Source organism: Triticum dicoccoides, chromosome 6A (genome assembly GCF_002162155.2).
Source record: "Triticum dicoccoides isolate Atlit2015 ecotype Zavitan chromosome 6A, WEW_v2.0, whole genome shotgun sequence".
Lineage (NCBI taxonomy): Eukaryota > Viridiplantae > Streptophyta > Magnoliopsida > Poales > Poaceae > Triticum > Triticum dicoccoides.
Window position 1 is genome coordinate 16,031,104 of NC_041390.1, and position 27,371 is coordinate 16,058,474.

The window sequence follows — 27,371 nt, forward strand, 5'->3', positions numbered from 1 at the left end:
CTTCTATTTGTTCCACATCATAGTAATCATATGTACCATTAGCATAAGAAGTCAAGGTTTCATTATCACTAAATCTGCATGAAAAGGGAAGGTGTGGAGCCTTCATCCTAGAGCAACAAGTATAATCATATCTCAAGCATAGTTGCCGAGCATACCAATGCAACATATGAATTTGATCCCATAATAGTTTCCCTTTTTGAGTCAAGCGATAATCCCTAAAGTATTCACGTTGATCCAACGTGTCTCCCATTATATAATTGAATGGGGTTTTCTCAGGATTATTAAAGTAGTGCATAACATCTTTCACATAATGAGCATCGAGGGTTTTAGGAGGTTCCCCATCTCCATGAGTAGCAAGTACACCTAATTTTTTTGGTATTTCATGTTCCATATCCATAACTAAAGATAGAGAACAACTTAAAACAGAAAATAAAAACTACTTAGTGATAAAGCAAACAAGCACACATGAGAATATTCACCCCACGCTATAACTCCCCGGCAACGCGCCAGAAAAAGGTCTTGATAACCCACAAGTATAGGGATCAATTGTAGCCTCTTTCGATAAGTAAGAGCGTCGAACCCAATGAGGAGCTAAAGGTAGAACAAATATTCCCTCAAGTTCTATCGACCACCGATACAACTCTGCGCACGCCTGACGTTCGCTTTACCTAGAACAAGTATAAAAGTAGAAGTACTTTGTAGGTGTTGTTGGATAGGTTTGCAAGAATATAAAGGGCACGTAAATAAAAACTAGGGGCTGTTTAGGTAAAGAAGCAATAAAGTTAGTCTAGCGAGTGTGGAAAAGTGGTGGTAGGAGTTGTGAAATTGTCCCTAAGCAATTGACTACTTTACTAGACCGATAGCAAGTTTTATGTGGGAGAGGCCACTGCTAGCATGTCATCCCTGACTTGGAATTCTATGCACTTATGACTGGAACTATTAGCAAGCATCCGCAACTACTAACGTTCATTAAGGTAAAACCCAACCGTAGCATTAAGATATATTGGTCCCCCTTCAATCCCGTATGCATCAATTTCTATGCTAGGTTGAAGCTTCTGTCACTCATGCCCTCCAATACATAGTCCTATCAACATACAACTAACCCTATGGTGTGATCCACGCGCGTGCTCATATGATGGGCACCAAAGGACAACAACATAACCACGAGCAAATTAAACCAATCATAGCAATTCACCAATTACCGATGGGACGACGAAAATCTACTTAGACATCATAGGACGACAACACATCATTGGATAATAATATGAAGCATAAAGCACCATGTTCAAGTAGAGGGTACAGCGGGTTGCGGGAGAGTGGGCCGCTGTAGATAGATGGGGGAAGGTGATGAAGATGTTGGTGAAGACGACGGAGGTGCTGGTGGAGATTGCGGTGACGTTGATGGCCCGACGGTGTTCCGGCGCCACCGGAAGAGAGGGGGAGAGAGCCCCCCTTCTTCTTCTTCCTTGACCTTCTCCCTAGATGGGAGAAGGGTTTCCCCTCTAGTCCTTGGCTTCCATGGCATGGGAGGGGCGAGAGCCCCTCCGAGATTGGATCTGTCTCTCTGTTTTTGCGTTCCAGATTCTGGCCTTTCACCGTTTCTTATATTCCCAGAGATTCGTAACTCTGATTAGGCTGAAATTTTAACACGATTTGTATCCGGATATTGGCTTTCTTGCGGCGAAAGAAGGGCACCAGCCGCCTTACGGGGTGGCCACGAGGGTCAGGGGCGCGCCCCCCTACCTCGTGCCCCCCTCGGGCATTGTCTCGCGTTGATTCTTCTTCCCAAAAATCACATATATGCCAAAAAAATCTCCGTAAGTTTTTATCCCGTTTGGACTCCATTTGATATGGATTTTCTGTGAAACAAAAAAACATGCAACAAATAGGAACTGGCACTGGGCGCTGGACCAATATGTTAGTCCCAAAAATAGTATAAAAAGTTGCCAAAAGTATATGAAAGTTGTATAATATTGGCATGGAACAATAAAAAATTATAGATACGACGGAGACGTATCATCGCCGCCCGCTCCTTCTTCTTCCTCCTTGCCTCGCCGTCTTGCTGTAGTTCCCATGGCGCCGATCTGGAGATTCTCTGCGGCGGAGAAGGGAAAAGCCCCTCGGGAGGGGCCTGAGCCACTTCCGCCGAAGAAAAGGTTTGGCCGCCCTCACGACACTGGCGAAAGGCGGGAGGTGACGCGACCCTGGTACGAGCGGTCGTCGCCTGGCTTCCCACTTCCTTTGTATGCTCGCGCGCAAGGCTCCGGAGAGGACGGCAGTGCCCAGCGTCACATGGGCCGCGGCCACGGTGGCCAATCTGAGGCTGCGCGGCCAGCCGGCCCGCGAACCCACGCCGTGGGCACCTCGCGCGCGAGCAGTGTGGGCAGCAATGCCACCGTGCACGTGGATCCGGCTCCCACAGTTTTTCACCGAGGAGTTTGCTACCAAGGGGGCCGCTTGAGCTGTGGCTGCAGCACGCCGGTGCTACAGTCTAGCCACGGGGCCGGAGGTCGAGGTCGTCTCCCCGGGCAAAATCTTCATGACCCGAGGATGGGGCGAGGTCGCCCGCGTCTGCCACGCGGAGGGGGGCCTCGCCATCCACTTCGAGTACGACGGCGCCTCCACACTGGTCTTCAAGGTCTTTGACGAGGAGGGCCATCGTCTAGAGTGCTGCCTCGGAGGAAGCAACCCACGCGACGCGGCTGCGGGCGTCGAGCCTGCCTACGGGCTCGCTGACAGCTCCTACAGCAGCAGCGACGACTCCTGGGAGTCCAGCGACTCTCCTGAGCCTAGCGATTCTCCGGAGTTGAGTGACGACAGCTACGTGCCACCGAGCTCTTGCCGCACCTAGAGCATTGTAGCGGCGTCCACTCGGCGTCGTCGGTGATGCCCAACAGCCAGGGTTCCTTGAAGCTTCCTTCTTTTGTTTCCCTGCGAAGAATCAAGACAAACCCCATGGGGGTATGTAAAAAACCGTAATGCCTTTGTTTTTAATGCTATACTCTTAACATGGTGTTGAAATCGCGTATCCCGCTCCGGCACGGTTCCTCCTTTTTGCGCCCGTGGTAGCTTAGTTCTCTACGCCGACAGGACCCAGTCCACAGGCAGGCTTCAGCCGTCGCTGGTATGCCAGGTCGTGATGCCATGGTCAAGGCCAAGAGGTGAGCGGCCCAAGGTCCAGTGAGAGCTCCTGAGGCGCGATGCTCAAGAGGTCCCCTTTGGTGTGCAAGCAGCTGCCTAGGGGCCGAAAAGGAAAGCGACATTGCCCAAGTGAGGTTGCGGGGGTCAAGGGACTGAGTTGTGAGGTTCACGCTGATATGTATGGGTGACTTATCTTATTGAGCCTGCGGTGATTCCCTTGCGCGGTGCCCAATCATGCCTTTGTGGCAACACTTCTGGGTAGGGCTCGCGCCGGCCGTCCCTTTTCCTCGCTCATCTAAATGCTCTACGTCCTCGGGTCCCGACCCTCGAGCGAGGCTCAGTCGCCGCTGGTATGCTATGTCGCGGTGTCGTGGTCAAGGCCGCGGGGTGAGGGCTGGAGAGACAGTAGGAGATCCCGAGGAGCGATGCTCAGGAGCCCCCCGTTTAACGTGCAAGCGATTTGCGTGAGAAGGGGACCGCCGTCAAACCCGCCCGTAGTTAAGCTTCGGAGATTCTTGCGGGTTAGTCCGTAGAGGAGAGTATAACACAAAACCGTGCTTGCTGTCCGACTGTTGATTGACAACCCACAAGTATAGGGGATCGCAACAGTTTTCGAGGGTAGAGTATTCAACCCAAATTTATTGATTCGACACAAGGGGAGCCAAAGAATATTCTCAAGTATTAGCAGTTGAGTTGTCAATTCAACCACACCTGGATAACTTAGTATCTGCAGCAAAGTACTTAGTAGCAAAGTAATATGGAAGTAATATTAACGATAGCAAAAATAATATTTTTGGGTTTTGTAGTGATTGTAACAGTAGCAACGGAAAAGTAAATAAGCGAAGAACAATATGTGAAAAGCTCATAGGCATTGGATCGGTGATGGAGAATTATGCCGGATGCGGTTCATCATGTAACAATCATAACATAGGATGACACAGAACTAGCTCCAATTCATCAATGTAATGTAGGCATGTATTCCGAATATAATCATACGTGCTTATGGAAAAGAACTTGCATGACATCTTTTGTCCTACCCTCCCGTGGCAGCGGGGTCCTAGTGGAAACTAAGGGATATTAAGGCCTCCTTTTAATAGAGTACTGGACCAAAGCATTAACACATAGTGAATACATGAACTCCTCAAACTATGGTCATCGCCGGGAGTGGTCCCGATTATTGTCACTTCGGGGTTGCCGGATCATAACACATAGTAGGTGACTATAGACTTGCAAGATAGGATCAAGAACTCACATATATTCATGAAAACATAATAGGTTCAGATCTGAAATCATGGCACTCGGGCCCTAGTGACAAGCATTAAGCATAGCAAAGTCATAGCAACATCAATCTCAGAACATAGTGGATACTAGGGATCAAACCCTAACAAAACTAACTCAATTACATGATAAATCTCATCCAACCCATCACCGTCCAGCAAGCCTATGATGGAATTACTCACGCACGGAGGTGAGCATCATGACATTGGTGATGGAGGATGGTTGATGATGACGACGGCGACGGATTCCCCTCTCCGAAGCCCCGAACGGACTCCAGATCAGCCCTCCCGAGAGGTTTTAGGGCTTGGCGGCGGCTTCGTATTGTAAAACGCAATGAATCCTTCTCTCTGATATTTTTCTCCCCGAACATGAATATAAGGAGTTGGAGTTGAGGTCGGTGGAGCGTCAGGGGGCCCACGAGGCAGGGGGGCGCCCCCCATCCTTGTGGACAGGTGGAGGCCCCCTGACGTGGATTCTTCTTTTAGTATTTTTAATATTTTCCAAAAATACGTTCCGTGGAGTCTCAGGTCATTCCGAGAATTTTTGTTTCTGCACATAAATAACACCATGGCAATTCTGCTGAAAACAGCATCAGTCCGGGTTAGTTCCATTCAAATCATGCAAGTTAGAGTCCAAAACAAGGGCAGAAGTGTTTGGAGAAGTATATACGACGGAGACGTATCAACTCCCCCAAGCTTAAATCTTTGCTTGTCCTCAAGCAATTCAGTTGATAAACTAAAAGTGATAAAGAAAAACTTTTACAAACTCTGTTTGCTCTTGTTGTTGTAAATATGTAAAGCCATCATTCAAGATTTCAGCAAAGATTATGACTAACCATATTCGCAATAACACTTAGGTCTCATGTTTACTCATGTCAATGACATAATCAACTAGCGAGCAATAATAATAAATCTCGGATGACAACACTTTCTCAAAACAATCATGATATGATATAACAGAATGGTATCTCGCTAGCCCTTTCTGAGACCGCAAAACATAAATGCAAAGCACCTTTAAAGACCAAGGACTGACTAGACATTGTAATTCATGGTAAAAGAGGGTGATGACTCGACATAAAAGTAAATAGATAGGCCCTTCGCAGAGGGAAGCAAGGATTTGTAGAGGTGCCAGAGCTCGATTTTGAAATAGAGATAAATAATATTTTGAGCGGCATACTTCCATTGTCAATATAACAACCAAGAGATGGTGATATCTTCCATGCTACACACATTATAGGCGGTTCTCAAATAGAATGGTAAAGTTTATACTCCCCCTCCACCAACAAACATCAATCCATGGCTTGCTCGAAACAATGAGTGCCTCCAACTAACAACAGTCCCAGGGGGAGTTTTGTTTGCAATTATTTTGATTTAGTTTGCATAAAGAATGGGACTGAGCGTCCCGGTGACCAGCCATTTTCTCGTGAGTGAGGAGCGGAATCCACCCCTCTTGAGAATAACCCGCCTAGCATGGAAGATACGGACATCCCTAGTTGATACATGAGCTATTCGAGCATACAAAACAGAATTTCATTTGAAGGTTTAGAGTTTGGCACATACAAATTTACTTGGAATGGCAGGTAGATACCGCATATAGGAAGGTATAGTGGACTCATATGGAATAACTTTGGGGTTTAAGGGATTGGATGCACAAGAAGTATTCCCGCTTAGTACAAGTGAAGGCTAGCAAAAGACTAGGAAGCGACCAACTAGAGAGCGACAACAGTCATGAACATGCATTAAAATTAATAGACATTGAGTACGAGCACGAGTAGGATATAATCCACCATGAACATAAATATCGTGAAGGCTATGTTGATTTGTTTCAACTACATGTGTGAACATGTGCCAAGTCGAGTCACTTGAATCATTCAAAGGAGGATACCACCCCACTACAATACATCACAACCATTTTAATAGCATGTTGGCACGTAAGGTAAACCATTATAACTCATAGCTAATCAAGCATGGCACGAGCAACTATAATCTCTAATTGTCATTGCAAACATGTTTATTCATAATAGGCTGAATCAGGAACGATGAACTAATCATATTTACAAAAATAAGAGAGGTCGAGTTCATACCAGCTTTTCTCATCTCCGTCAGTCTATCATATATCGTCGTAATTGCCTTTCACTTGCACGACCGAACGATGTGAATAATAACAATAAGAGTGCACATGCATTGGACTAAGCTGGAATCTGCGAGCATTCAATAAACAGGAGAAGACAAGGCAATATGGGCTCTTGATTAAATCAACAATAATGCATGTAAGAGCCACTTCAACAATTTAATCATGGTCTTCTCTTATCGAACCCCAAAGAAAAGAAAATAAATAAAAATATTTACACGGGAAAGCTCCCAACAAGCAAAAGATGAACGGGAAATCTTTTCGGGTTTTCTTTTTAATTATTACTACTACAGCATGAAAAGTAAACTAGCTAAAGCTATTACTATTTTTTTGGTTTTTCTTAAGATTTAACAAACACACAAGAAGAAAGCAAGAAAAAGAAAATAAACTAGCATGGATATTACAGTGAAAAAGTATGAGCACCGACATCTAGCAATGAGTGTGTGAACATAAATGTAATGTCGGTGGAAAATACGTACTCCCCCAAGCTTAGGCTTTTGGCCTAAGTTGGTTTATTGCCACGGCCGGCCTGGCAGATATCCATAGTTGTAGCCGAGGTCGTACTGAGATGAAGAAGACTCTGACTGCCACTGGTTGGCAATCATCTCCGAATCCCACTGGTAATTAGACTGTCGTGGAGGTTCAAATTGTGGTTCCGGCTTCGTGGCTAATGTAGGGTTCCGGTAGGCGTGAATGGCCGCCAGCGAAACGAGATATGGACCTGCAGATAAATGAAACAAGGAAGGAGCAGGAAAGGTAATAGTCTCAGGGTGATGTTTATCAAAGAACAATTTGTATTTAAGAGCCCCTCCCTATTCTTAATAATAAAGTCATGCGCTACCATACTCTTATAATCTAAATAAGCAGTGGGCAGCAATTTTTCTTCTTTTTCATAGTGCCTAATAGGTATGTTATAGTGTGCAGCAAGGCGTGAAGCATAAATACCTCCAAAGATGGGGCCCTTTGTATGGTTCAGACTTAACCGTTTAGCAATAATACCGCCCATACTAACAGAGTTATCACAGAATAAACCATGGAACAAAATAATAATATCAGGAACACTAAAGTTTCCACAGTTTCCGCGACCAATTAAGCAACGACTAGCAAATATAGCAAAGTAGCGTAAAACAGGAAAATGTATGCTAGTGATTCTTGCATCGGAAACCTTCCTAGTTTCCCCCACAGTAATAGTATCAATGAACCCGTCCACATCCTTACGATGTGGTTCCTCTAAACTACCCTCGAAAGGTATTTTGCAAACCTTGCAAAATTCATCTAGTGACATCTTCTTAACCACATCATATAAATGAAACTCTACTGAAGGAGGTGATTCCTTAGGATAACAGTAGAAGTTTTGCACAAAAGTATTGGTGAGTAAGAGATACTGTTCGCGTTGGTCGCGGAGGAAGTCGGTGGGGCCTGCATTCTCAGCCAATTCATAAAAATCATCATAAATCCCGGCTGCTCTCAAGAAATCATTGGAAGGCCATTCACACGGCCGAACCTCCGCGGTGCGAGGCAAATTATATTTGGGCCTCTCTGCTTCCTCACTTTGTTTTTCCTTCGAGCTCCGGCTCGATGAGCCCCTCAAAAATCTCTTCGTTATTTTCTGAAAAATTCTAAAAATTTTAGTAACTTCAAATAAAAGTGAAGCAAGCTCAACAAAATTGGCAGTAACTACTCCTATAAGTGCCTAGAGGCTATATCATGCATTAGAGCTACTTGGAACCATATAAATTTGACATGCAAGCTCAAGAACATGGTCACCTAGGCAGCACAAATTTGCAATGAATAAAGCGCTAGAACAAAAACTAATTGGACCAATGGAGGAGTCACATACCAAGGAACAATCTCTCCAAGCAGTTTTGTGAGAGGTGCTTTGAGCAAGGAGATCGAAAATCACAGCAAAATGAGCTAGAACTCGTGCTTGAGCTGGATGGTGATTTTTTTGGGAGGAAGAAGAAGTGTGTGGTGCAGGAATAAGTGGAGGGGAGCCACCATGGGCCCACGAGGCAGGGGGGCGCGCCCTGGACCCTCGTGGCCAGGTGCTTGCTCCCCCCTGCTGTGTTCTCAGTGCCAGATATTCTCAAATATTCCAGAAAAAATCATATTAAATTGGCAGGGCATTTGGAGAACTTTTATTTTCGGGGTATTTTTATATTGCACGGATAATTCAGAAAACAGACAGAAAAACTATTTTTACTTTATTTCAACTAAATAACAGAAAGTAAAAGAGGGGTATAGAAGATTGTGCCTTCTAGTTTCATCCATCTCATGCTCATCAAAAGGAATCCACTAACAAGGTTGATCAGGTCTTGTTAACAAACTCATTCCGAATAACATGGAACCGGAGAAATTTTGAATAATACTATGTTACCTCAACGGGGATATGCACATCCCCAATAATAAGAATATCATAATTCTTTTTGACAGTAGGAAGAGGAAATCCAAAACCTCCAAAAATAATTGATGGAATTTTTCCAATAGAATTTATACTGTGGACTTGAGGTTGTTTCCTCGGAAAGTGTACCGTATGCTCATTACCATTAACATGAAAAGTGACATTGCCTTTGTTGCAATCAATAACAACCCCTGCAGTATTCAAAAAGGGTCTTCCAAGAATAATAGACATACTATCGTCCTCGAGAATATCAAGAATAACAAAGTCCGTTAAAATAGTAACGTTCGCAACCACAACAGGCACATCCTCACAAATACCGACAGGTATAGCAGTTGATTTATCATCCATCTGCAAAGATATTTCAGTAGGTGTCAACTTATTCAAATCAAGTCTACGATATAAAGAAAGAGGCATAACACTAACATCGGCTCCAAGATCACATAAAGCAGTTTTAACATAATTTCTTTTAATGGAGCATGGTATAGTTGGTACTCTTGGATCTCCAAGTTTCTTTGGTATTCCACCCTTAAAGGTATAATTAGCAAGCATGGTGGAAATTTCAGCTTCCGGTATCTTTATCTTATTAGTAACAATTTCTTTCATATACTTAGCATAAGGATTCATTTTGAGCATATCAGTTAATCGCATACGCAAAAAGATAGGTCTAATCATTTCAGCAAAGCGCTCAAAATCCTCATCATCCTTTTTCTTGGATGGTTTCGGAGGAAAAGGCATGGATTTCTGAACCCATGGCTCCCTTTCTTTACCATGCTTCCTAGCAACAAAGTCTTTCTTATCATAACGTTGATTCTTCGATTGTGGGTTATCAAGATCAACAACAGGTTCGATTTCTACATCATTATCATTACTAGGTTGAGTATCATCATGAACATCATTATTAGCATTTTCATTAGGTTCATGTTCATTACCAGATTGTGTTTCAGCATCAGAAATAGAAATATCATTTGGATTCTCAGGTGGTTCAGCAACAGGTTCACTAGAAGCATGCAAAGTCCTATCATTTTTCTTTTTCTTCTTTTTAGAAGTACTAGGTGCATCAATATTATTTTTCTGAGAATCTTGTTCAATTCTCTTAGGGTGGCCTTCAGGATACAAAGGTTCCTGAGTCATTTTACTAGTTCTAGTAGCCACTCTAATAGCATAGTCATTATTCTTACTATTTAATTCATTGAGCAAATCATTCTGAGCCTTAAGTACTTGTTCTACTTGAGTGGTAACCATAGAAGCATGTTTACTAATGAGTTTAAGTTCACCTTTAGCATTAGCCATGTAATTACTCAAGTGTTCAAGCATATAAGAATTACGTTTTAATTCTCTGCCAAAATAAGCATTGAAGTTTTCTTGTTTAATAATAAAATTGTCAAACTCATCTAAGCACTGTCTAGTAGACTTATAGTGAGGAATATCACCTACATCAAATCTATAGAGAGAATTTACCTTTACTACCTGTGTCGGGTTATCAAGACCATGAGTTTCTTCAATAGGTGATGAATTAAGACCATATGTTTCTTCAACAGGCGGTAAATTAAGACCATGTATTTCTTCAATAGGAGGTAAATTCTTAACATCTTCAGCTTTAATACCCTTTTCTTTCATAGATTTCTTTGCCTCTTGCATATCTTCAGGACTGAGAAATAGAACACCCCTTTTCTTCGGAGTTGGTTTAGGAATAGGCTCAGGAGTTGGCTCAGGAAGTGTCCAATTATTTTCATTTGTCAACATATTATTCAATAATATTTCAGCTTCATCTGGTGTTCTTTCCCTGAAAACAGAACCAGCACAACTATTCAGGTAATCTGTGGAAGCATCAGTTAGTCCATTATAAAAGATATCAAGTAGTTCATTTTTCTTAAGAGGATGATCAGAAAAAGCATTAAGTAATTGGAGAAGCTTCCCCCAAGCTTGTGGGAGACTCTCTTCTTCAATTTGCACAAAATTGTATATTTCCCTTAAAGCAGCTTGTTTCTTATGAGCAGGGAAATATTTAGCAGAGAAGTAATAAATCATATCCTGGGGACTACGCACACAACTAGGATCAAGAGAATTAAACCATATCTTAGCATCACCTTTTAATGAGAACGGAAATATTTTAAGGATATAAAAATAACAAGTTCTCTCATCATTAGTGAACAGGGTGGCTATATCATTTAATTTAGTAAGATGTGCCACAATAGTTTCAGTTTCATAGCCATAGAAAGGATCAGATTCAACCAAAGTAATTATATCAGGATTAACAGAGAATTCATAATCCTTATCAGTAACACATATAGGTGAAGTAGCAAAAGCAGGGTCAGGTTTCATTTTGGCATTAAGAGATTGCTACTTCCATTTAGCTAATAATTTCTTTAGATCATATCTATCATTGCAAGCTAAAATAGCTCTAGCAGCTTCTTCATCCATAACATAGCCCTCAGGCACAACAGGCAATTCATATTTATTAGGGGGAGAGTCTTCATCATCACTATCTTCAATATTATCAGTTTCAATAATTTCATTCTCTCTAGCCCTAGCAAGTTGTTCATCAAGAAATTCACCAAGTGGCACAGTAGTATCAAGCATAGATGTAGTTTCATCATAAGTACCATGCATAGCAGAAGTGGCATCATCAATAATATGCGACATATCAGAATTAATAGCAGAAGCAGGTTTAGGTGTCGCAAGCTTACTCAAAACAGAAGGTGAATCAAGTGCAGAGCTAGATGGCAGTTCCTTACCTCCCCTCGTAGTTGAGGGATAAATTTTTGTTTTCTCGTCTTTCAAGTTCTTCATAGTGACCAGCAGATATAAATCCCAAGTGACTCAGAGAATAGAGCTATGCTCCCCGGCAACGGCGCCAGAAAATAGTCTTGATAACCCACAAGTATAGGGGATCACAACAGTTTTCGAGGGTAGAGTATTCAACCCAAATTTATTGATTCAACACAAGGGGAGCCAAAGAATATTCTCAAGTATTAGCAGTTGAGTTGTCAATTCAACCACACCTGGATAACTTAGTATCTGCAGCAAAGTATTTAGTAGCAAAGTAATATGGAAGTGACAATAACGATAGCAAAAGTAATATTTTTGGGTTTTGTAGTGATTGTAACAGTAGCAAGGGAAAAGTAAATAAGCGAAGAACAATATGTGAAAAGCTCGTAGGCATTGGATCGGTGATGGAGAATTATGCCGGATGCGGTTCGTCATGTAACAATCATAACATAGGGTGACACAGAACTAGCTCCAATTCATCAATGTAATGTAGGCATGTATTCCGAATATAGTCATACGTGCTTATGGAAAAGAATTTGCATGACATCTTTTGTCCTACCCTCCCGTGGGAGCAGGGTCCTAGTGGAAACTAAGGGATATTAAGGCCTCCTTTTAATAGAGTACCGGACCAAAGCATTAACACATAGTGAATACATGAACTCCTCAAACTATGGTCATCACCGGGAGTGGTCCCGATTATTGTCACTTCAGGGTTGCCGGATCATAACACATAGTAGGTGACTATAGACTTGCAAGATAGGATCAAGAACTCACATATATTCATGAAAACATAATAGGTTCAGATCTGAAATCATGGCACTCGGGCCCTAGTGACAAGCATTAAGCATAACAAAGTCATAGCAACATCAATCTCAGAACATAGTGGATACTAGGGATCAAACCCTAACAAAACTAACTCGATTATATGATAAATCTCATCCAACCCATCACCGTCCAGCAAGCCTACGATGGAATTACTCACGAATCCTTCTCTCTGTTTTTTTCTCCCCGAACACGAATATATGGAGTTGGAGTTGAGGTCGGTGGAGCGTCAGGGGGCCCACATGGCAGGGGGCGCGCCCCCCACCCTCGTGGACAGGTGGAGGCCCCCCTGACGTGGATTCTTCTTCCAGTATTTTTAATATTTTCCAAAAATACGTTCCGTGGAGTTTCAGGTCATTCCGAGAACTTTTGTTTCTGCACATAAATAACACCATGGCAATTCTGCTGAAAATAGTATCAGTCCGGGTTAGTTCCATTCAAATCATGCAAGTTAGAGTCCAAAACAAGGGCAAAAGTGTTTGGAAAAGTAGATACGACGAAGACGTATCATTGATCTTTCCGCGAAAAAACGAAGGCAAGGCACTGAGGATCTAGCGAGGTGACGTGCGCGGGGCAGGCCATGAGTGAGAGCTCAATCTCTCAGATTTGTCAGTGTTGTCGGGACGGACCTAAGCACAAGCGTCGTGCCAGCATGTGTAGCCCTTCGTTGCGGGATGAGCAAGAGGCGGGTCAGCAACGCAAGAGGTCACGAAGGGTGACAAACAATAGGTAAGTGGGTGATAACATAAATCATGGCATGGGTAGGGCAGAGCTAGTTCTGATAGATGCAAAACGATACATGCCACAGGGACGGACCCATGTGGCTTGGGGATGATGCAGCCCGAGGGGCGCCCCCAACTGAATAAACCGAAAAATGTCACCTGGCACCATTGCTAAAGAGATGTTGAAGTAGCTGAAGACGCGTGTTGAAGAAGTCGCTCCTCACGAGCCACCTAGATCCTGAGCCTCGGGGGGCTCTAGAGGCTCTGGGGGCTCGTGAAGAACCGTTGCCATCTCCGCCAGGATCGCCTGGTGCCTGGCCTCCTGAGCCGTCATGACGCTCCGCATGTGGCGCTGAGATGCAATGGCCGTGTTCGGCAGGCCGAAGGGCATGCGAATGTAGCTGTGAGGGGGGCCCTCGCACCGGCCGACACGCGATGGCCAGAAGCGCTCCTGAGATGCGGTCCTGTTGAGTTTCTCTTGTAACCCCTATACTCATCGAATACAATCAAGCAGGACATAGGGTTTTACCTCCATTGAGAGGGCCCGAACCTGGGTAAACACCGTGCCCCCATTGTCCCTTGTTACCATTGATCCTTAGACTCACAGCTTGCCCCCCCCCCCTACCCGAGATCTGCCGGTTTTGACACTAACAGTGGGCGCCCCTGGGAGCCTTGCTCGCCACTGTTGACCTTTTCCCACTCGCCACTGCTAGGCATTCCTGTAGTAGTGTCAGAGCACTATCCTTTATTGACGAGACATGTGCCAATGGAACGGCCTCGAGCCACGATAAAATGGACATGATGACCACTGACGGGACCTTTCGGTTCTACTGTGTGTGTCAATGGTTCAGTTCTTGGTCTAAAGTTGTCAGAGAACAACCCAATCGACCCACATGTGCCAGCGCTACAAAACTTTTATGTTAAGCCACCTACGATCGATAAGTTCCTTGGATCCAAAAAAATAAAAACACTTCTCGGGGATTATGGGTTGGACCTCCTCGGACGTCCGGAGTATCTAAGTTCTCAGACTTAAAAGCAAAAGACATGGTTACAATTGACGAAAATGCCGAAGAGAAGGAGCCAAATAAACCCTCAAGAGACGCCAATCCAAGGGATTCCTCGGACACAGAATCAAGACGGAGCATCAAGTTTATAGAACTCACCTACGAAGCCAAAGAATCAAGATGAATCCACTCTGAAGAGTTTAATGTCCTCGTCTTGAAGACCCGTGCAGGGGCTGCTGACGGTGTCCCGGACTAGGGGGTGCTAACCACGTCGGTCCCATCATAGTGGGCCGGTCCGAGGACCCCTAGAGGTTAACGGATGGGCCAGGACTGCCATGCCCCATGGCGTACTCAAGATGGAAACCTCCGAATACTTGGCGCATACTTCAAGAATTGTTTGAATCTTCGACATGTTTATCCTAGATGTAACCGACCTCATGTAAACCCTAGTACCCCCGGTCCTTATATAAGCCGAGGGGTTTAGAGCTTAGGGTAGAGATTCTTAGACATTCACATACAATCTCGACGTAGACCATCATGTACCTTGTACTTCAGCACAATCAATACAACAAAAGCAAGACGTAGGGTTTTACCTCTTCGAGAGGGCCCTAACATGGGTAAACATCGTCTCCCTTGACCTTCATGTTACCATCTAGCCAAGATCGCCAGCTCGGGACCCCCCACCTGAGATCTGCCAGATTTAAACCCGACAGTCGTACCTGCGAACGTAGACAAGTGGAAGAAAAGGCAGTGCCACAAGGTACTCAAACAAGTAGGAGCGAACATGCAACAATGAGAAACTAGAGGTGGCCACAAATTACCAACCACCTACAGTATATCCTATAGGCAGTTTCATAATTCTAACCACCTCTGGTGCTTCGTATAGGACAAATAACAACCTCGGGCGAGTTTACTATAGGCGGCTTTGGTATGCTTGGTCACAACCGCTTCCTGCGGCCGCTGCTAATGCTCGTTTTTTTACTAGTGGATTACGAAAAAGATGATAAAGTCAGTGTGTTGTCTACAAATTGTTGTATCCTTTTCGTTGTGGTTTACAAGAACTTTCGTATTATTGGTTAAAAGTTCACCACACATTTAACAAAATAAATACGAGTTGTGTTCCGCAAAAAGTATACTTTTGAAAACATCTTTCAGTTGCAAATCAGTGGTACACTCTTTTGGGAACCAAAATGGATGTAGTATAAGTTAAGGTCTCCCCGCCTCATCCTCGTTTCGGTGCTGCTTCATCGTATTGTCACGACGCCTATTGAGGATGGTGTGTAAACTCTGCTTTGCTGAAATCTTGCCTCTTGTGGTTATTGTTGCTGTTGTTGGCTGGCAACTTGGAGAGTGTGTTGTAAATCTCTAGAGGTTCTAGAGAAGACTTTGTACTCATCATTCTCATAGTGAACTTGTGTGGACCGGTCGGTCCACAACCGTGGCTTTTTACTCCTCAAGCTAAGAAGGTTTTTCCATGTTAAATCATGTGTCACATGTGCATGTTGTTTGTGTTATTCCACTGCTTACTTGTTGGTTGAAGCTGTTCTCAAAGTTCATCACAGATGGAGGGGGCTGTGTAGTGTGCATATTTGCCGTGTCAGTGAATTTGTGCAGCTCATTGTTGTTGTCCAGTCCCAACAAAGTGGTATCACAACCTTGGTTTACTTGTGCTAATTGCTGAGTTTATTGTGGTGAAAGATGGAAGTGAATACCAGCAGGATGGTATATTTGAATGGTAGAAATTATCATGCATGGAAGGGCAAGATGGAGGACTTGTTATATGTCAAAGAATACTGGAAGCCAATGTTCTCCATATGCCGGAGGGCATTGAGGAAGGTCAGTGGAAGGTACTTCATCGCCAAGCTTGTGGGTTTATTCGGCAATTGGTCGATGACAATGTTTTGAACCATATCATTGATGAGACACATGCACGCACCTTATGGCATAAATTGGAAGAGTTGTTTGCTCGGAAAGAATGTACAAACAAGATGTTCTTGATCAAACAATTGATGTGTTTGAGGTGCAAAGAGGGCATTCTAATTGCAGATCATGTGAATACATTCCAAGGCATTATAAATCAGCTTTTTCAATGGGAATTACATTTGAGCATCCAATGGTGCCATAATAGCAGCGGTGGGAGGTCGGTGGTGGGCGCCCCGGGAGCCTTGCCCGCCACTGGTGACCTTTTCCCACCCGCCACTGCTAGGCATTCCTGCAGTAGTCTTAGAGCACTATCCTTTATTGACGGGACGTGCACCAATGGAAACAGCCTCGAGCCACGGCAAAATCAACACGATGACCACTGACGGGACCTTTCGGTTCTACTGTGCGTGGCAACAGTTCAGTTATGGGTCTAAAGTTGTTACAGAACAACCCAATCGACCCACCTGTGCCAGCACTACAAAACTTTGATGTTAAGCCACCTACGATTGATAGGTTCCTCGGATCCGAAAAAAGAATAAAAACACTTCTCGGGGATTATGGGTTGGACCTCCTCGGACGTCCGGAGTATCTAAGTTCTCGGACTTAAAAGCAAAAGACATGGTTACAATTGACAAAAATGCCGAAGAGAAGGAGCCGAATGAACTCTCAAGAGACGCCAATCCAAGGGATTCCTCAGACACGGAATCAAGATAGAGCATCAAGTTTATAGAACTCACCTACAAAGCCAAAGACTCAAGGCGAATCCACTCTGAAGAGTTCAATGTCCTCGGCTTGAAGACCCGTGCAGGGGCTACTGACGGTGTCTCGCACTAGGGGGTGCTAACCACGTCGGTCCCATCATAGTGGGCCGGGCCGAGGATCCCTAGGTTGTTAACAGATGGGCCAAGACTGCCATGTCCCATGGCATACTCAAGATGGAAACCTTCGAAGACTTGGTGCATACTTCAAGAATTGTTTGAATCTTTGGCATGTTTATCCCTAGATGTAACCGACCTCATGTAAACCCTAGTACCCCCGGTCCTTATATAAGCAGAGGGGTTTAGAGCTTAGGGTAGAGATTCTTAGACATTCACATACGATCTCGACATAGACCATCATGTACCTTGTACTTCAGCACAATCAATACAACAAAAGCAAGACGTAGGGTTTTATCTCTTCGAGAGGGCCCTAACGTGGGTAAACATCATCTCCCTTGATCTTCATGTTACCATCTAGCCAAGATCACCAGCTCGGGACCCCCTACCTGAGATCTGCCGGATTTAAACCCGACAGTCGTACCTGAGAACGTAGACAAGCGGAAGAAAAGGCAGTGCCACAAGGTACTCAAACAAGCAGGAGTGAACCTGCAACAATGAAAAACTAGAGGTGGCCACAAATTACCAACCACCTCCAGTATATCCTATAGGCGGTTTCATAATTCTAACCACCTCTGGTGCTTCGTATAGGACAAATAACAGCCTCATGCGAGTTTACTATAGGCGACTTTGGTATGCTTGGTCACAACCGCTTCCTGCGGCCGCTGCTAATGCTCGTTTTTTTACTAGTGGATTATGAAAAAGATGATAAATTCAGCGTGTTATCTACAAATTGGTGTATCCTTTCCGTTGTGGTTTACAAGAACGTTCGTATTTTTGGTTAAAAGTTGACCACATATTTAACAAAGTAGATACAAGTTGTGTTCCGCAAAAAGTATACTTTTGAAAACATCTTTCAGTTGCAAATCCAGTGGTACACTCTTTTGGGAACCAAAATGGACGTAGTATAAGTTATGGTCTCCCCGCCTCGTCCTCATTTCGGTGTTGCTTCATCGTATTGTCACAACGCCTGTTGAGGATGGTGTGTCCCCATATCTGGATTTGTCGTTTGGTGATTTGTCTTAGTGGCGTTCTCCTATGAAGCAGACAATGTGGAAGTATGCCTTAGTCCTCCGGCTCAAGTTCCGACCAACGAAGGTTGGATAGTATCGGCCTCGTCAAGGAGCATGTGAGGTTTGTGTTCCTCAACTCCGTTTGACCGGACCTGGGGCGTTCTTCAGGCCCGCTATGTTGTTTTTTCTCTAGGGTGGCGATTTGCCATGCAAATCATGGTCGTCAATCTCTTCTGGTCCATAACAATGATTTCCCAGTTGCTGCTTCTACAAGCTCCTTGGTTTTAACAAGTTTGGTCCGTTGAGACACAGACTCAAAGGTGGAAATGAGCTTTTCTCACGGCGCGCCGACAGTCGATGTAAGAGGAAATAAGACTTCGGTATCCCAAAGAACTTGTATGTTTTGTATTTTTTTTAAGGGTCTATGATACTTGATAGATGGCTTTTGGTATTTTCATAGAGAAAAAACATATAAAAATCCTCGTACAGCAGGGTGCCATACAAATAATGTCCATCGACAGATATATGATTCATATATTTGAACTTCTTTTTAACCAAGAAGGTATATTAATCGTTTGGCACACTTTAGTTCAGAGAATTAATTGGCCGGATATGATAACTTTAGTTTATATAAGAAGAAAAAACAGGCTCTTTTCATGTTCAGTTTACGAACAAGCTAATATAAACCTAAACCCTAGCATCGACGGACAACAAAGAAACATTTTGGAAGACATTCAAGCCAAGATTTGGATTTGAATTTCATTACAAACGGCTGTTTGGCTTGGCCACTTGGACAGGTCACACCACCACACGCCTGTCCGATCCAGACCCAGTTGCGTGTTCGCATGTTACGTTAACCGCCACCCCAAAAACCCACTCATTCATCCATGATTGATCGGGTTCCATCCAACTCGATCTCACCGCCCAAAAGGCACGAACCCTAGCTAGCTAGCTAAACGGCACTCACTCACCCACATGCCTCTCACCAAACGCACCGCTAGAAAAGTCGACAGGATAATCAAGATTACATTTTCAGATCAGATTGGATTCACCAGCCGGCGAGAGAGGTGGGGAGAATGTATATTAGCAAATGATCGTTTGCTTGCATGATTAATCCTTCATCTCACCCAATAATGGCGACAGGGGCATATGCCGACCTCACGGCACGCGCCTAACCGTCACTGACCCCGGGCCCGACAGCGCGGTCGGCCCCACGTGGAAGCGGGTGCCATCTTTACCGTGTGTTAACAGGTGTACTGGAGTGGTTGGTGACAGGATACATAAAAAAAGTGATTAACAATATAGATATAGTACTTTGGAAGCTGCTTAGTGAGAGGGTTTCACATGGCCAGCCATAGAGGGTTTCACCTGCATGTGAGTGCATGTGGCTGCCTATAGCCAATTAGCCAGGTAGCTCGCTAGGCTGTTAAGCCTACTAAACATGTTCCCTGGGCCATGATTAATCTGCATGTTTCTCCATGATTAGTTTCTCTGCATGTTAAATGATTCTTCCTCCTCTGTTACGGTACAAGTTACGGAATAGTACGCTGCGGATATAGGTTAATCATTTGTAAGAAAGTCTCTAACAAACCGATTTGATGCGTTTCTCTCAAAATGATTCTCGAAGAGGCTTTGAGAATTATTACTAAAAATTAAAAAAATTGAGTTAGAAATGCTAAACCCATCAGATTTTCATTACCTGACATGCAAACTTTACTTCAGCTAAAATCTGCACTATAAACTGCATTTTCAACCAACACTCCTATATGATACCTAAAATATATGTTTTGTTTAGTCACCATCATATGCCCCAACTTCAACCTAATAAAGTAGACAGACACCAAAGATGAGATGTTATGCTGCATACATCCTCTCCTCCTCCTGCATGGAGGAGCAACAAACCTAACATGGCAAAGATTCTCAGAAGATTAAGCGACCCATTCGCACCTCTAGAGCCAACGTAACGCGTCAATAATTCATCGCCGTTTGTTTACTGATTCCCGCTAAAGTTTGATGCTTTCGATCTGGCCATGATTGGGAGAGAGAGAGAGAGAGAGAGAGAGAGAGAGAGAGAGAGAGAGAGAGATGTAAAACAAGATGAGATAGAAATTAGTTCTTCTTCTACTTGTACCTGGTTTCACACCCTTTTCTTTAGATCCAGGGACATAGGTCATGCTGGCATGGTAGCTTACATTGTAACGCTAATGCAGAGGTCTCCTCAAGTTGGGTTAAATTAAGGCGGTGACGTCTCAGTGTTAGAGACTTAGAGTTTGTTTATCGGCATGCTGTCGGGTAATTAAACGCGCCGAACCAGGTTGAAGTGTGTGCTGCTGATTCTCTTTCATTTGGTCTGTAGCATAGCTTTCCATAACAGGGCACTATAGAAACTTTATGGCTGTAGTTCTTGTTGCACTAGAAGAACTTGTGGTGCAGCTAGGCTTGCCTGAATTATTTGTTCAGCTTAATCATCTGCTACTCTCATGATGACAGCAAATCGAGACCATTCTACATGCTTGTTCGTGACTAAGAAAGAGTAAAGTAACGGTAATTAACGGTTTGATTCCAGAGCTAGCTGTAGCTGGCACAAGATGATTGCATTTGCATATCTGGAGGCAGAGAATGTCACAGGCTAGCATATGTTAGCTTTGAGCTTGTTTAAAATTTCATTTCTTCTCCTACACCGAACTCTGTCATGGCCGAATGATTAAGTTCGGTTAGTTGGTTGGTGCCAACAGTTGCTTAAGTAGCACCGCACGGCAACGTCTCTTTGAGTTCCTGCAAAGCTTCCAAATGCAGAGGTCCATTCATCACTTGGTTTCGATCGTATTGAGACGTGTTTGTTGTCCAATTTGGTGTGTGTTGGCACATTCGGAGATTCCAAGTTCTGAATTTGTGCCAGATACATCAAACTGAACCACAAACATGCATACATCAGTCTGATTGAACATCATTTGATCGGTCCTGCGGTGCAACTTTCAGTTATATTCCATTTCTTTTCATTCTTCTCTGCATGAAAGGTGCAAAATCACATGCTTGTTTGGGATCATCCATGGTGCAAACTGCAGAGTCAATACTTAAATTCACAACGTATGTGAAGGCAGGTAATGGAGAGTTCATTCCAATGCGATCGTGCAAGAACTACTATTTATCGTTGTGCTTGCACTTTGCATCAGCACAAGTGCACAAGTTGCAAGAACTCGTGTGTATCATTTGTTCGTTATTCTTTTACATTTGATAACCAGTTTTTAGTCCATATTTGGTTACATTTTGTAGGTTAATTCGTTGTGCTTATCAAGATAGTTGCTCCAACACTAACTAGTTGTCAATAGAAAAATTCAGCTCTAGTTGAACCGATTTCCTTAGGTTTATGCCTTCTAACTTCAGATTGGCTAGTTCGAAAACCACTGATCTAGGAAACAAAAATGTGCAAATTGACTTAGCAAAAAGAGTTTAAGCATTAGTCATTCACTTTCTTGTGGTCTCCCACTGTTTATTCTGAAAAAATGTTCATTTTCAGTATATGCCCCTGAAACTTAGTTTCAGTATGGTTTCTGCACCATTAGCTCATCGTATTTATCTTAATTAACATAGAACCTAGATACTAATGCTACTGTTGCTGCTACCTGACCAGACAAGGAGGACCGCATATAGCAAAATCCGGCAGCCCAAATTTACTAATCAGTACGTACGTACTAATCACCTGCAGTTCTTTTTCTCTGAATATTCCTGCAGCCTTATGACTGTATCAACCCAACAACCCTGCTTGCCAAATGCTAACCCCCATTTAACTACACAACCAGTACTAGTAGCACCTCTGCTGCCCCTAATTAATCTAATGCAGCAGTGGTGAACATTCTACTGGGGGCATGTGGCAGGGATCCCCCTGCTGTGTCAGCACGCAGCAGTAACAGCAGCAGGAGGCACCACTGTACTTGCACTGTCAAAGGAATGATTAGCAGAGGTTCTATTCTAACAATGTCAACTTAGGCAGCCCAACACATGCACCTGCTCCTGTGCAGAGGGTAACTAACTGCACTTTTTTGTTTAATCCCTGTGCAGGACATGTGTAGGGTGCTTGCCTGCATCAGGACACCAGAAAAGAACATGCTCTCTCTTGTCTCTCCTTGGGAGAGATTAACTTAATTAATCCTCTTTCTCCTGCAAAGCAGGTGCCCTGTTTTACTCACTGTCAAAAAGTCATAGTATATGATTAGTAAGTACAGGTACTGCTACTGGCACTACTTCTGCTCAGTGCTAGAGCAGATCCTCTCAGGTAAGATCCTAATAATTAGCTTATGTAAGCACCTACACAGCATAAGGTTAGTAGTGCTGGTAATCCTTCTGCTCCTCCTACACATGTATAGACCAATCAGTTCAGTTTTGTTTTAGTGCTGCTGGACTTGTGCACCTACACAGAAATGTACTACTACTAGTTGTAAATCTTTACTGGAGAGAGATTCATAAGCAGAAGGTTCCAAAGAATAAACCAGTACTAGTACACTAGCACAGTAGTACTGCCACCTCCCAGTAAACAGCAGCAGGGTCTCTGATTAGCAATGTAGTTAATTAGTGAGGGCCTGAAAGCCAATCCACTGTCAGCTGCCTGCAAATGCCTGCACACACAGGCAGGGAATGTACTAGGATGAAAGATGTACTTTACCAACTAATCTAATGGTGCTGGCACAAAGTGAAAAACAATAGTTAATCAAGCAGAGGCAGATCAGATTAGATGGCCAAAAGCAGGGCCTGGAGAGGAAGGCCATGGCTTTGAGGAGCAACACATTCCCTCCATGTTCCATGTTCCATGTTCTCATGTCCCACCCTCTTCCTCCTCCAGTCCAGACACCTCACATCTGCTCACTGGGTGAGGTGTTGTGCAAATTGCCCATGTTGAAAAATGCCAAGGGGTTTAGTTTAGTGGTGTGTTATATAATATGCTGTGATCCTCCTCCTGCTTAGAGCAACAGACCATGCAATATTCTCCTCACCTCGCCTTCGTATAAAGTTTCTGGTGATATCTTGGCTAGCTGCAGACTCTGCTCCTCCTCGTCGTCGCCTTCTTCTTCCTCCTCCTGCGGATGCAAGCAGGTGGAGTAAACTAAGAGGAGCAGAGCAGAGCAGGGCAGAGGAGACACTGCACTGACAATGGCAGAGCACTAGAAGCAGTAGAGAGCTGAGCTGAGCTGAGCTAGCAGGAGTGAATTATTTAAGGGGAAGTTGTTTTTCCTGTGGTAGATTCTGCAGTGGCAATGGCGGCGAGAGTGGCGGTTCTGGTGGTGGCCGCACTGGCTGTCGTCTTGTCCAGCGGCGGCAATGTCGGCGCGGCCGGCGGCGGCGGCGAGCGGGGGGCGCTGCTGGCGCTCAAGGCGGGCTTCGTGGATCCATTGGGTGTGCTTGCTGACTGGAAGGCCGCCGGCTCGCCGCATTGCAAGTGGACTGGCGTCCGGTGCAACGCGGCCGGCCTCGTCGACGGGCTCGACCTCGCCGGGAGGAACCTGAGCGGCAAGGTCTCCGCGGACCTGCTCCGGCTGCCGGCGCTGGCGGTGCTCAACCTCTCCTCCAACGCCTTCGCCGCCGCGCTGCCCAGGTCGCTCGCGCCGCTGTCGAGCCTCCAGGTGTTCGACGTCAGCCAGAACTCCTTCGAGGGCGCCTTCCCCGCGGGCCTCGGCTCGTGCGCGGGCCTCGTCGCCGTCAACGGCTCCGGCAACAACTTCGTCGGCGCCCTCCCGGCGGACCTCGCGAACGCCACGGCGCTGGAGAGCATCGACATGCGCGGGGACTTCTTCAGCGGCGGCATCCCCGCGGCGTACCGGAGCCTCACCAAGCTCAGGTTCCTCGGCCTCTCCGGCAACAACATCGGCGGCAAGATCCCGCCGGAGCTCGGCGAGCTCGAGTCCCTCGAGAGCCTCATCATCGGGTACAATGAGCTCGAGGGGCCCATCCCGCCGGAGCTCGGCAACCTGGCAAACCTCCAGGACCTCGACCTCGCCATCGGCAACCTCGACGGCCCGATCCCGCCGGAGATCGGGAGGCTCCCGGCGCTCACCTCGCTTTTCCTTTACAAGAACAGTCTCGAGGGCAGGATACCGCCGGAGCTCGGCAACGCCTCGTCGCTCGTCTTCCTCGACCTCTCCGACAACCTGCTCACCGGCCCGATCCCCGCCGAGGTAGCGCGGCTGAGCAACCTACAGCTGCTTAACCTCATGTGCAACCACCTCGACGGCGCCGTGCCCGCGGCCATCGGCGAGATGAAGAAACTCGAGGTGCTCGAGCTGTGGAACAACTCCTTGACGGGCACCCTCCCGGCGTCGCTCGGCCGGAGCTCGCCGCTGCAGTGGGTGGACGTCTCGTCGAACGCCTTGACCGGTGAGATACCCGCCGGGATCTGCGACGGCAAGGCGCTGGCCAAGCTGATCATGTTCAGCAACGGCTTCTCCGGCGAGATCCCCGCCGGCCTCGCGTCGTGTGCGTCAGTGGTGCGCCTGCGCGCGCAGGGCAACCGTCTCAACGGCACGATTCCAGCCGGGTTCGGGAAGCTGCCGCTGCTTCAGCGGCTCGAGCTCGCGGGCAACGAGCTCTCCGGCGAGATCCCCGGCGCCCTGGCGTCCTCGGCGTCGCTGTCGTTCATCGACGTGTCGCGCAACCGCCTCCAGGGATCCCTTCCGTCGAGCCTCTTCGCCATCCCGGGCTTGCAGAGCTTCATGGCGGCGGGCAACATGATCTCCGGCGAGCTCCCCGACCAGTTCCAGGACTGCCTCGCGCTGGGCGCCCTGGACTTGTCGGGAAACCGGCTCCTCGGCAAGATCCCGTCGAGCCTCGCCTCGTGCGCAAGGCTGGTCAACCTGAACCTCCGGCACAACGGGCTCACCGGCGAGATACCGCCGGCGCTGGCGAAGATGCCGGCGCTCGCTATTCTTGATCTGTCGAGCAACTTCTTGACCGGCGGCATACCGGATAACTTCGGGGGCTCCCCGGCGCTCGAGACGCTCAACCTGGCGTACAACAACCTCACTGGTCCCGTGCCGGGGAACGGCGTCCTGCGCACGATCAACCCCGACGAGCTGGCCGGAAACGCCGGGCTGTGCGGTGGCGTGCTCCCGCCGTGCTCCGGGAGCCACGTCGCCGGTCTGTCCCGCGCGCGCGGGGGCGGCGGCGCGCGCCTCAAGCACGTCGCGGTGGGGTGGCTCGTGGGGATGGTCGTCGTGATCGCCGCGTTCACGGCCCTGTTCGGCGGCTGGCACGCCTACCGCCGGTGGTACGTCGTTGGCGGCGCCGGGGAGTACGAGTCCGGGGCGTGGCCGTGGCGGCTGACGGCGTTCCAGCGGCTGGGGTTCACCTGCGCCGACGTGCTCGCGTGCGTCAAGGAGGCGAACGTGGTGGGCATGGGCGCCACCGGGGTCGTGTACAAGGCCGAGCTCCCGCGCGCCCGCACCGTGATCGCGGTCAAGAAGCTCTGGCGCCCAGCGGCGACGGACGGCGACGCGGTCCGCAACCTCACCGACGACGTGCTCAAGGAAGTGGGCCTCCTCGGCCGGCTCCGACACCGGAACATCGTCCGGCTGCTCGGGTACATGCACAACGACGCGGACGCCATGATGCTGTACGAGTTCATGCCCAACGGCAGCCTGTGGGAGGCGCTGCACGGCGGGGCGCCGGAGTCGAGGACGATGCTGACGGACTGGGTGTCCCGGTACGACGTGGCCGCCGGCGTGGCGCAGGGGCTCGCGTACCTCCACCACGACTGCCACCCTCCCGTCCTCCACCGCGACATCAAGTCCAACAACATCCTGCTCGACGCCGACATGCAGGCCCGCGTCGCCGACTTCGGGCTCGCCCGCGCGCTCGGCCGCTCCGGCGAGTCCGTCTCCGTCGTCGCCGGCTCCTACGGCTACATCGCGCCCGAGTACGGGTACACGCTCAAGGTGGACCAGAAGAGCGACATCTACAGCTACGGGGTGGTGCTCATGGAGCTCATCACCGGGTGGAGGCCCGTGGAGACGGCGGCGTTCGGGGAGGGGCAGGACATCGTCGGCTGGGTCAGGGAGAAGATTCGGAGCAACACGGTGGAGGAGCACCTGGACCCGCTCGTCGGCGGCGGCTGCGCGCACGTCCGGGAGGAGATGCTGCTCGTGCTCCGCATCGCCGTGCTCTGCACCGCCAAGCTGCCCAGGGACAGGCCGTCCATGCGCGACGTGCTCACCATGCTCGGGGAGGCCAAGCCCCGGCGCAAGAGCGGGAGCTCCGCTGCCGCCGGCAATGTCGCCGCCGTCGCCGTGGCCGCGCCCGTCGTTGACAAGGACAAGCCGGTTTTCAGCACCACGCCGGACTCCGTCTGATGGATGATTCTTTTTTTCCACCCTTGTATGTAGACTTTTTTCCCTTGATTAATTAATTAATTTTGAGATTGTAACTTTGTAAGCAACCATTTGATGTAAGGATTAATTAGACACATAGATAAATCATGTAAATTAATCTACTGCCACTATAAAAGAAAGAGAGGGCGGAGAACCAGATCATCCTATCCATCGAAACCTGCAATCTGATGGTCTACATCCCTCCAGCATACTAAACGTGTTTTACGCTTTAATTACCCACCATATCATTTACTATATAAAAAAAAGGGGTAGATCCAAACAATCAGATCCATCCATCTACAAGATCTAATGGCTCGTAATCCTTCGATATTTAACGCTGCAAGCCACAGGTTAATCAACTACTCCATCAATCGCTAACCCACCCCGCTGTTCGCAAAAAGAAACCGTTGCGCACCACGCCCGCACGACTTCCGCCCGCTCGCCCCGCCAAAAGAAAAAAAGGACTTCCGTCCGCTCCTCCTTATCCATGCCCGCACACCAGCCGTTCCCCACAGCAACAGGCGGGCCGCCCATCCTCCCGCCGCCTCCTGCCGTTCGCCACCCGCATCATCCTCCTCTCAGCTTGGCCTCCCCCCATCCTCCCGTCATTCGCTAGCCGCCCTCCCGCCATACGCCACCCGCGCCATATGCCGTTCGCTAGAGATGCGGGCGGGCGGTTGGGCTGGCGAGCGGTGGTAGGTTCGTCGCGCGACAGGTCGCCTGGGATGCTAGCCGATGTATGCGGGTCAAGCCAACTCGGGCGGCAGCGCATCTTCGAGAGAGGAGAGGGGAAGAGAAGGAGAGTCCTGGCGGCGGCTGAGGAGGTGCTCGCCGGTGAGCGGGCTCCGACGGCCGCCTGGCGCGCGGGGTTGGATGGGGGTGCTTCCCGGCGGCCGCAGCCGTCCTCGCGACACCAACTAGCTGAAAGCATCGCCGCTC

The 27,371-nt window shown here is 47.2% G+C and overlaps 1 protein-coding gene across 1 annotated transcript; it reads left to right on the plus strand.

Annotated features, from left to right (window-relative positions):
- Nucleotides 1-22,815: 22,815 nt before the first annotated feature.
- LOC119319422 (MDIS1-interacting receptor like kinase 1-like) lies at nt 22,816-26,597 on the plus strand. Its single transcript, XM_037593903.1, has one exon. It carries the CDS (start codon nt 23,328-23,330, stop codon nt 26,412-26,414), a length of 3,087 nt encoding a protein of 1,028 aa, XP_037449800.1. The 5' UTR covers nt 22,816-23,327; the 3' UTR covers nt 26,415-26,597.
- Nucleotides 26,598-27,371: the final 774 nt, after the last annotated feature.